The 11866-nt window shown below is 48.3% G+C and overlaps 1 protein-coding gene across 1 annotated transcript in view; it reads right to left on the reverse strand.

Annotated features, from left to right (window-relative positions):
• LOC136639022 (uncharacterized) overlaps positions 1–11866 on the reverse strand; it is a 69762-nt gene that overhangs the window by 10777 nt on the left and 47119 nt on the right. The window contains exons 16-17 of the mRNA XM_066613051.1: positions 9954–10420; positions 817–912 (exon numbers count right to left, since the gene is read on the reverse strand). Coding sequence (XP_066469148.1) covers positions 817–912; positions 9954–10420 — 563 coding nt within the window. The remainder of the gene's footprint in view (positions 1–816; positions 913–9953; positions 10421–11866) is intronic.

Consider the following 11866-nt stretch of genomic DNA (forward strand, 5'->3'; position numbering starts at 1 on the left):
TTAAAAGGGGACTGGACAAATTTGGGGAGGAAAAATCCATTACAGGTTACAAGCCATGATGTGTATGTGCAACCTCCTGATTTTAGAAATGGGCTATGTCAGAATGCCAGATGCAAGGGAGGACACCAGGATGCAGGTCTCTTGTTATCTGGTGTGCTCCCTGGGGCATTTGGTGGGCCTCTGTGAGATACAGGAAGCTGGACTAGATGGGCCTATGGCCTGATCCAGTGGGGCTCTTCTTATGTTCTTATGTAATCAATCCATCAATTACCTCAGTTACTGTGGCTACCTGGCACTGAACTTACCTAATCCTTAAAGAAAAATTAGCAGATCACCTTCAAAACCTACTCATAAGAAGAGCCCTGCTGGATCAGGCCATAGGTCCATCTAGTCCAGCTTCCTGTATCTCACAGCGGCCCACCAGATGCCTCAGGGAGCACACACAAGACCACAAGAAACATAATTTACCTAGTGTCTTGGAGTACCCATAATACTGAACATTCAAACTGCATCAAAGACTCTATGCTAAGATAAACATGAAATTGTTGTTCCCAGGTGATTGAATGAGGGAGTGCATATTCCAGGGGTGGCCTGCCATTTGCTGATTGACCCAAAGTTGCCTAGTTTTGCTTGATGGGCAAACAAATGCACATAGCTCCATGCAGATTCTTGCAGGCCAAACTGCTGTGAAGGGCACCAAAGCAATCCAGGCCTTTTCTTTTGGCCAACTAGCAATCCCACCTAACTCTCTTCCAACCAAATGTTCATATCTGATTGCACCCAGTTGCTCATTTCTGAGTAACAAGAAGTACCCACCAACAGATCTTGGCTTTTCTTGTCATCTTGTGTTTTGAACTCCAAAAGCTCTTGCCTTTCTTTTTTCAAGAAATCCAAACGGGACTGAATTTGTTCCTGAAATTAAAAAATTACATTATTATTGTTGCTATAGGAAGGCTAATAAGAGAATGACCAAGAAACACACAGAGAAAAACCAAACCCATGAACAAGTGTCATGCGGATACCAAATACATTGTATTGGCAACCTTCAGTCTCGAAAGACTATGGTATCGCGCTCTGAAAGGTGGTTCTGGCACAGCGTCTAGTGTGGCTGAAAAGGCCAATCCGGGAGTGACAATCCCTTCCACACCGGGAGCAAGTGCAGTCTGTCCCTGGTCTGTCTCCCTGGCTATGGGCCTTCCTTCTTTGCCTCTTAGCCTCAGACTGTTGGCAAAGTGTCTCTTCAAACTGGGAAAGGCCATGCTGCACAGCCTGCCTCCAAGCGGGACGCTCAGAGGCCAGGGTTTCCCACTTGTTGAGGTCCATCCCTAAGGCCTTCAGATCCCTCTTGCAGATGTCCTTGTATCGCAGCTGTGGTCTACCTGTAGGGCGCTTTCCTTGCACGAGTTCTCCATAGAGGAGATCCTTTGGGATCCGGCCATCATCCATTCTCATGACATGACCAAGCCAACGCAGGCGTCTCTGTTTCAGCAGTGAATACATGCTAGGGATTCCAGCACGTTCCAGGACTGTGTTGTTTGGAACTTTGTCCTGCCAGGTGATGCCGAGGATGCGTCGGAGGCAGCGCATGTGGAAAGCGCTCAGTTTCCTCTCCTGTTGTGAGCGAAGAGTCCATGACTCGCTGCAGTACAGAAGTGTACTCAGGACGCAAGCTCTGTAGACCTGGATCTTGGTATGTTCCGTCAGCTTCTTGTTGGACCAGACTCTCTTTGTGAGTCTGGAAAACGTGGTAGCTGCTTTACCGATGCGCTTGTTTAGCTCGGTATCGAGAGAAAGAGTGTCGGAGATCGTTGAGCCAAGGTACACAAAGTCATGGACGACCTCCAGTTCATGCTCAGAGATTGTAATGCAGGGAGGTGAGTCCACATCCTGAACCATGACCTGTGTTTTCTTCAGGCTGATTGTCAGTCCAAAATCCTGGCAGGCCTTGCTAAAACGATCCATGAGCTGCTGGAGATCTTTGGCAGAGTGGGTAGTGACAGCTGCATCGTCGGCAAAGAGGAAGTCACGCAGACATTTCAGCTGGACTTTGGATTTTGCTCTCAGTCTGGAGAGGTTGAAGAGCTTTCCGTCTGATGTGGTCCGGAGATAGATGCCTTCTGTTGCAGTTCCAAAGGCCTGCTTCAGCAGGACAGCAAAGAAAATCCCAAACAAGGTTGGTGCAAGAACACAGCCCTGCTTCACTCCACTTCGGATGTCAAAAGGGTCTGATGTGGAGCCATCGAAGACAACAGTGCCCTTCATGTCCTTGTGGAAAGATCTGATGATGCTGAGGAGCCTGGGTGGACATCCAATCTTGGGGAGAATCTTGAAGAGGCCATCTCTGCTGACCAGGTCGAAAGCCTTTGTAAGATCTATGAAGGCTATAAAGAGTGGCTGTCGTTGTTCCCTGCATTTCTCCTGCAGTTGTCTAAGGGAGAATACCATATCAGTGGTGGACCTGTTGGCTCGGAATCCACACTGCGATTCTGGATAGATGCTCTCTGCAAGTACCTGGAGCCTCTTTAGTACAACTCGGGCAAACAGCTTTCCTACAACGCTAAGGAGAGAGATGCCGCGGTAGTTGTTGCAGTCACCCCTGTCACCTTTGTTCTTGTACAGCGTGATGATGTTTGCATCCCTCATGTCTTGAGGTACTCCACCTTCTCTCCAGCAGAGACAGAGGATTTCATGCAGCTCAGTGACGATGATCTCTTTGCAGCATTTTAGGACTTCAGCAGGGATGCTGTCTTTTCCAGGTGCCTTGCCAAAGGCAAGGGAGTCCAGGGCCACGTGAAGTTCTTCTAGGGTTGGTTCACTGTCAAGCTCTTCCAGCGCAGGCAGGCACTCAATGTTGTTCAGTGCTTCTTCGGTGACTACATTTTCTCTGGAATATAGCTCAGAGTAGTGCTGCACCCAGCGTTCCATCTGCTGCGCCCGATCCTGGATGACCTCGCCTGTGGCAGACTTCAGAGGGGCAATTTTCCTCTGTGTTGGACCTAGGGCCTGCTTGATACCATCATACATCCCCTACATACATACATACATACATACATACATACATACATACATACATACATACATAATGCATGTAAGCACCCAAAATGTGCTATATGACCATACTTCAAAGAATGTGAGAGAGTTATATAGGGTTGGCTCTAGTCAGAGCCCTATGGATCACAAATGGAGAAAGAAGGTGCATTCAGAAATCTCCACACGATGGGGAAGGTCTCACCTACTGAATGCCTCATTCTCATGCAGGTACTACAGAAACTGAAGCCCTGCCAGGAAAAACTGGCAGCTCTCTGAGCCAGGCTGTGCTGGACCTCAGAAAACATATCCTGGGAAAAGAGGGGTGGGGAAGATCATTGTAGGCGTTTTGGTGTTCACATATACGTTTAAGGGATTGAGTGCTTTTGACCACTGGAATTGCCAGAAAAACTTGTACCTTGAAGACATGCAAAGCGAAGAGAAAGGATGCAGCTACCAGTTGGACCTCCTTGCCCTGCTGCTCTGCCTGGCAGCCCTCCCAGCCACATGATGGGGATTTGTTGCCTTTAGTGTTGAAACTCTAAAATTAGGTGTGTCAAAGCTCAGATCTGCCTTGAAGTCACACCCTTCACCTTGGAAGACCTGAGGCCTAATCTCACATTGGTGGGTGTTGTGACTGTATTTGATGAGCAGTTCTAGCTCCATGCCAGAGAGTTTGCAGGCAGAAAGTCTCAAGTTCAGTCAGCATCTCCAGATGGGGTTAAAAAAAGACACTCCCTCTCCAAAAGCTGAAAACAATCAGGATACACAATACAGAGCTAGATGGACCAACAAGGGAAAAGTTCTCTGCCAGGCTTTTCGCTTTTATTTTTATCATGCCCTACATTTTTCTTGGAAGTCCTACATTTTTGGGTGCCTGGTCCTCTTTAGCAGTTATGACATCTGGTCACCCTGCCTGTTGGTGACGTTAAAGGTGTACAATACCTCTTCCTCTGTGTCACTTTTTATGCCCTGCTTAGATAAGTCTTAATATCAGGCATATAAAAATAGTATTTAAGATTAAAAAAAAATAGATCCAGCTTATACTCATAGGTAGGATAATCAGCCTAAAGCAGTATTTGCATTCATTGGACACTCTACAAGTGAAGGATCATCACAGGCTTAAAAATAAAAGCACAAATAGTCAAAACTTGAATTGTTGTGTCTTGGAAGAAACATGGACCATGGATGGCTAGGAAGCAGCCTTACAAATCTACCTGGCTCTAGCACCCTACCTAAGGCAGCAATCCTTTCCACACTTTCCTGGGAGTAAGCTCCATTGACTATAATGGGATTTACTTCTGAGTAGACATGCAGAGGATTGGGTTGGGCTCTGAGTCTACAGCCCTATTCACACTTTCCTGGGAGTCAGCCCCATGGAATCCAGTGGAACTTACTTCTGAGTAGACATGCCTGGGACTGCAGCTTGGGCTGCTCCTCCTGACCCAGGCGCCTCCTCGCCTATCTGCAAGCCGGGAGGGGGGAGCCTGGTAACCCCCCCCAAGGCAGGGAGGGAGATGCTCAGCTTCTGCAGCCCCTCACCTTGCCCTGGCCAGGTAAGCCCTGCCCTGCCAGCCCCTCCATCCCTCGGATGCAGAAGGAAGGAAGGAAGCTGCTCAGCAAGCAGGTGCAGCGGACCAGGGCTGCAGCTCTCCTAGGGGAAGACCTATGGAATGCAACGGGACTTACTTCTGAGTAGACACGCATAGGATTGTGCCCTGGGGTGCCCACGGCTCACTGCACTCGGGCTCAGGCCGCCTGGAGTGGGAGGAAGACGGGGAAACGGAGCCTTGCAGCAGGCGGAAGGGGGGCGCCAGGCTGCCCCCCAAGAGTGCAGCCCAAGCTGTTGCTCCCCCGCGCCCCCCTCAGCGACACACTTTACCACTTCCAGTCTCCAGTCACCCGAGCCATCAAGTGGCAGCCTGTTCCGCAGGTGCATTCTATGCCCTGCAAAGACTTTTATGTGGGCAAAGCCTCCCCCTGAAAGGCTGAAACAGGGGCTTCTCCGGAAGCCGTGGGAAGTGGGGCAGGGAGGCAAAACGGCTCCGGCGGACTCCACTCGCGGGTCCCGCTCCTGCCTGGGGGGCCAGTGGCTCCCTCCCGAGGCGCGTCCGAGGTTCCAGCGCTGCCCTGCCGGCGCCAGCGTCACTCTCCCGCAGGTCTCGCGCTGTCTGTCTCGGCGGCCACCAGGGGGCGCGCTCCTCGCCCTCTGCCTGCCCAGGCGTCCGGAGGAGGCGAACTCCTGCGCCACTCGCCGGCCGTGGCTCCGCTCTGTTCAGAACTCCCTTTACCTGCGCGGAGGGCGGGGTCTCCCTCCTCCAATGGGCGCTGCGCATGCAAATGAGGGCGCTGCTGCCTGCATCCTCACCTGCATCCCTGCTGCGCCCGCATCCGTCTGGCTGCGCATCCCCTGGGCTGCTGGCTGGCCGGGCAGAGCCACCCTCCTGGCAGGCACGAGCCTCTTCTTTCCAGCCCCCCCCCCCGCTCTGACACAGAGAAGGGGCCACCAGTCACGAGGAGCAGCTTCTTCTCGCCCCCTTCTCTCCCTCTGTCGTTGTTTTGCTGAGTCAGGCCGTGGAAAGCCCTCGGGGCAGGGACCTCTCGCCTTGCAGATGGGAAACGCCGCTGGGCACAAACCCCATGTGTGCAACGCCAGGGCACGCGGAGAGGGGGGTCAAGAGCTGCGAGAGGCGGAGTTCCCTTCCAGCGGGGAGAGGAGACCAAGGAAAGGAAGGAGTGGCCAGTGCAGGGGAGCGCTAGGACTGGGCTGGGGGTTGCATTCACCACAGTCTGTGGAACTCCTTGCCACAGGCTGTGCTGATGGCATCTGGCCTGGATCCCTTTGAAAGAGGATTGGGCAAATTTCTGGAGGAAAGGTCCATCACAGGTTATAGGCTGTGATGAGTATGTGCAACCTCCTGATTTTAGAATGCCAGGTGCAAGTGAGGGCACCAGGATGCAGGTCTCTTGTGGTTTTGTGTGCTCCTGGAGGCATCTGCTGGGCCACTGTGGGATACCAGTGGCTGGTCTAGATGGGTTTTTTAGTCTTATGCAGCCAGGCTTTTCTTATGTTCTTATGTACAAGCTTCAATTGTAATCTTGATCTGACTGCTCTTCATTAGGTGAGATTATGCCCCTGGCCTCATAAGGGGCTTAATATTGCATGCACTGTAGTCCTTTTCTGCTGCCCTGAAAACTGAGGTTCTGTGAGGAGATGGAACTAGGGATTTGGGGCAGCAGCACCAAATTAGCCCGTGTACTCTGTGTGATCCCTAAACTGATGGTTCTGGGGTTTTGTTGTTTTAACAGATATCATAACTGAAGTGAGGAATGGCTGAAAGATTAGCAAATAGTGCCCATTGCTAGGCTTGTCTGTGAATGAGCTGAAGGCCTCTGCTGTTTGCACACAGGAATAGAGGCAGCTATAAAAGGGGCTTGACCAGAAATCTTTCATGGTGCCTAAGGGAAGATCTGTGACTGACCTTCGGCTACTGTTAACATGGTCGAACTAATGAGTTTGGCAGAGATGGGACATAACTGCACCTGGTCCAAAGTTAAGGTGAGGGGGAGTTGGCACCCATCTTTGGTCATATTTGCTTGTCTTGGACATGGTGAGAATCTAACCACCTTTCCCACAAAATAGCAGCTTGCTACTTCCCTGATCTCTCTGTTACATCTCTGTTAGATTCCTTCACTGCCGAGGCAGTGATGGTGAAGCTGCATCATGGAGACCAGGAGTTTTGGTTCCCAAACTGCCTAGGAGTAGTCTGCAGAATTCTTCTCAGTGAACGGAGACTTCAGGATTAAATCAGTCAAGTTTGACTGAACTGTGCTCTTGCCCAAGTAGTAACAAACTGGCAAATAAATAAAAACCAAATCATTACAGTGTCTTACTTGGGGGCGGAGTCCTGGGATGCTGTTGGTGGTAGGATACTGGTGTGAATGAAAATACTGCAGAACTATTATGCTTCTCTAAGATCCCATTGGCTCTTCAGTACCACTAAACTTCCTGGGACCCCCAGAGGAAACAAGATTTTGTAGCAAACTGTCTGTGCTGTGAGTTCTACCTTCTTGGAGGAGGAAGTATAGGAAGTGATTTACTCTTAATAAAAACATTATGTGTCAAATGCAGTTTGATAATAGTGGCTAGTTAGAGCAACAGATTAAGGAGACCCAAGTTCAAATCTTTGAGTGTAAACTCTTAATGACTGTAGGGGCAGTAGTTTGGCACTTCTTGACAAGAGAGCTGAATTAAGGTCTTCAAGAGCTGAAATACCATCATAAAACGAAGAGCCTAAGATTCAGATTCAGCACTTTTAGCACAGATTTTAGCACTTAACACTGAAAACAGGTTCCAGAGATAAACTGGTCTTAAACTGAGCCAGCCCTCACCAGGGCTTCACCCTGGCTTAGATTAAATTCTGGTTATCTCTTAAGGTTCCTAACCATAATGGCATCCTCATGCAAGGACAGAATTGTATACAATTGCAATTCTGAACTCAGGTTCAGGTTTTATTTATTGTTTAATAAACAATAAGGGTTCCTCCTAAGCTGTGCCGTTGCACAGCTGCCCAGCTTGAAACCAAGCTGTGTGCAGTTTAGCGACCCAGAAGTTGCTGAGTGTTCAGAGACACTAGCAGGCTGCCACAGAAGGGCTCCATGCAGCAGCGTGAAAACTGAGGGAACATTATTTAAATACCAGCTTTCCCAATACTGTGGGCACCCAAGTTGGCTAACAAAATACAATCTCATGTAAAAACAATATAATAAACATCACAACAAACCTCCAATACGTGTAAAAATCAATCAATCATGGCTTGTCCTGAAAGTTCCCTGTTTCTTATTACCTCTTAACTGGGTTTCTATTTCAGGGCTGGGGAGGGCAGCATCAGGGATAATTGTACTCAATGATGACTGATGTGAATAATTTCATATATTCCTGAAATCAACTGATAACTGCAAATAACCTGCATAATAGCAATTATCCTGGGTCAGTTAACCTGGAAGCCAAATAATACATTGTAGAGAATACCCACAATGGATCTCCCAATATTTTTTTTGCTTGTTTGCTTCAGCAGCTACAGGAGCAGGGGCTCTATCTTTTATCAAAGCCATTGTAAGGGGGGTTAATCCTCACCCTCATTTATGAAGAGCTCTAGATGTGTACAAATTGCTCCCAGGTGATCATCTATCTGGTCATTGATGAGTCCCAGCTCTTCTTTCATGATGTGCCTTAAAACAAACATGTCCCTCCCCTGAATCTGCTTTATAAGCCCCATATGGGAGAGAACTGGATGTGTTTGAAAGAGTCAAGCACTTCTACCACAGCTCTGATCGAATTGTCCTGAAATTGCATTAAGAACAAAAGCACCAGGAAATCCCATGACAGATCCAAGGGCTGCCCAATACCTGGTGCCTAAAGCAGCATGCCAAATGCTACTCCATCTTATCTGGTGATGTGCCACTCTTTGCTCCTCCCTTGATTGGAAAGGAGGAAGGGAACAAAGGAGAAGAGGAAGTACAAAGAAGGGTGGTGGGCTAGAGCATCAGCTGGACACCCTAGTACACCACTCTCTTCTGCACTTCCTCATACACTTCATCCCCCTCTTCCTTTTCCACTCTAGGCAGTAGGTAAAAGAGAAGCAGTGAAGATGACTAGGCAGATGGATGTGGGTGACACTCAACAATCTGTTCCTGACGTGACTATCTCAGTTGGCCTCATGGATGGACCAACTCTGCACAGATCTCCTGTATAACAAGATCCCAGGCTGAGATGAACTCTCTGGGAAGCAGGAGCCAAGCTTGGGGAGTGCAATATTTAGACAGATCATTTGTGTGGGGGGAGGTTTGAAGCACTGGGATGGAACTCTGGCAAAGCTGTGCCCAGATCATAATCTTTCAGGGGCAAAGCAACTCTCCTTTTCAGCTCTGTTACTTAAAATAGAATCTACAGCTGATCAAGGTTTACATGCTGATGATAGGAACAGAAAGCTTGGCTCCTGCTTCCCAGAGAGTTCATCTCAGCCTGGGATCTTGTTTCCCACTTTGGGAAGTCTCCCTTCCAGAAATAGATTAGGAATTTGGTTACTTGCTTAACCTTTTCTTGTCTAGCAAGGGCAACCCCCACAACTGCATGTGTACAATCAGTCCCAGTCTGTGAATAGGAAACTCATGCTTTGCTGTGCTACAAGCCATGTTCAGAGACCAAGATCACCAGTGCTGATATACTTGGAAGCCTACAAACTGTATTCACATTGAGTTCTGTAATGAAATTTGGGATTTCACTTCATAATGAATTTGGGATTTAAATGTAATAATAAAATACGAATTTTATTTTTGTATATTTGAGTACCTGGAGTACTCAAATGCTCCTGGAGTTAGTCCGGCCACATCTGATACAGATGATTTGTCACAGTGCTGGGGATTGAACTAGATGACCTCCATGTTCTTTCTAGCCCTATCATCTTTTGCAAAGTACAGGTGTGCAGCACTTAATGACCTTCCACCTAATGATGGCCACATATACAATGGTGGTCAAAGCACAACAAAGAGGCTCTTAATAAGGCAGTCAATTGTCCCATAGCCTGCAGCAGAGTGTCTCTTTACACAACAAAGGGGCTCTTAATACAAAGATGAGACAATCTGTCTCCAGTAGCCTGTGCAGCCAGGGAGTGTCTGTTTACACAACAAGATTACACAGCCAACAGCACTAGATTGGGCTGAATGCTCGATTAACAACATAATTGCATAATGGGGATCACTGTCCTTAAGTGATCCCCATTCCTTAAGTGTCCTTAGCCCTGTCCTTAAGTGGCGCACACCTGTGCATGTACTTTCACTGCATTCATGTGCATTCAGGACCAAGCCACCTGTCAAGCCCACACAGAGCATGAGTGCACTAGAACCAAAGACAGATGGAGAAGTACCTTGTACTCCTGGGCAGCCTCTTCGATCGGGACCACAGCATGAGGCCTGTGCTCCCGAGACCGGTCGCACACCACGCAGATGGTCTTCTGATCGTCTTTGCAGTAGAGTTTCAGTGCCTCCTTGTGCTTCTCGCAGAGCCCGTCCTCCTCAAGACCCTTGGCACCCCGCATGATGAACTGGCTGATGATCTCGGCCATGTTGGCCAGCTGTCTGTTGGGCCTGAAGTTCTTGTCCTGGACAATTTCCCTGCACTGAGGACAGGGAAAATCTGCTTCCAGGTTCTTCCAGCTCTTGGCGATGCAAACGCGGCAAAAGTTGTGGCCACACTCAATGGAGACGGGGTCTTTGAAATACTCGAGGCAGACTGAGCAAGTGGCTTCATCTTGGAGGTTCCCAGGTAGGAAGACGGCGGCCATGGCTCCTTCCTGGCACTTGAGAGTGTCTCCTTCTTCTTCGCCCGCTGCAACTGCATACAGGGACCGAATGCTTGGCACTAAACACAAGGTGGGTGGTCCCATGCCAGAAACTAGTTTGTGTTGCGAGGTCATTTCAGGAGTTTCTGATTTCTTAAACTGGCAACAAATCAGAATCTGAACTGTTTAGGGCCCTAAAGGGGGAAAGAAAAGCCCAGTGCCGGGCCTCATTTGGGTTGGGAATCGAAAATAGAAGATTTGTGTCCGTGTGACTGGTGAAATTTCATCAGTCTCAGCGGGGCTGGGAGCCGTGATTCATGTCTAACAATAGAGCTGAGATGGCTCAAGCCTGCCAGACAAGCTGTTCTCTCTCACCCAGAAGCCACCACTAACACTAGTCCCAGACATACAAGTCTGGTTCTGGATCTTCAAACACAAGGGGAAATCTCTATGCACAAACTCAGAGGCATCCTTCATTACTACCTCCCACAAGGTTCCAGGGCTGACTCTTGGTCCTTGTCAATGAATTTCAGGTCTACAGCCTGGTGAGCTTGGGCTTTAAGAAGACTGCCTGGGGGAGGGCAGATATTGGAAATTTTCTTAAATTAGTTACACTCAGAGTATTGGATCACCACAAACGACTATACCTAATCCCAGCTATGTGGCTGTGCTCCTTGGTAGTGATGGAATGGAACTCTGCACATTCTCAGAGGCACCTGCATCCTTTTTCTCATGGTTCAGAGTTGAGTTGCGATAGTCCTGCCATATTGATTTATTTATATCCTGCTTTCTCCCTAGTGCAGTGGTTCTCAAACTTTTTAGCATCGGGACCCATTTTAAAAATGACACTCTATCAGGACCCACCTAGCTTTACAAGACTTTAAAAAAAAAAAAGTGATGTGGAAAGAAATAATTTTTATTTATTTACAAGTAATAGTTATTTATTTGCAAAAAACACTATCCATTTACCATAATGAGGCATCACTAATGAATAGCCTGCAGGTTTGAGGGGCTTAGATATGTGACCCAGCTTTCACCTGCCCCCACTACCTATCATTGATGGACTTGGGGGGGGGGGGGAAATCACACCAGAAAAAAAGACTCAAATATTTATCTGCCTACACAAGCTTGCAAAATGAAGGAGCTCATCTGATTGCAGGGCAGTTAACAGCTACAGATTTTTTTTAATAGCCTTGGGACTTGAGGCAATTAGTTATCTGATCTTTCCATCACTCTTATTGGAAGCTCTGTGGAACCCATCAGAAATTGGATCCTGACCCACCAGGTGGATCCCAGCCCACAGTTTGAGAAATACTCCCCTAGTGCATGGAGGACATTCAAAGTGGCTGAACAGCAAAACACCGAAGCCGCTACACTGAATAAGCAGTCCTTGGTTCTTCAGTCCTCTAATCTGCCCTGTACACACTCTGTGGCCTTAGATTATCCATTATTTTCTTGATCCCAGCCCTTTAATTCTGTAGCGTGGGGATAATGATACC

This window comes from Tiliqua scincoides, chromosome 2 (assembly GCF_035046505.1).
Source record: "Tiliqua scincoides isolate rTilSci1 chromosome 2, rTilSci1.hap2, whole genome shotgun sequence".
In the NCBI taxonomy this organism is placed as follows: Eukaryota; Metazoa; Chordata; class Lepidosauria; order Squamata; family Scincidae; genus Tiliqua; species Tiliqua scincoides.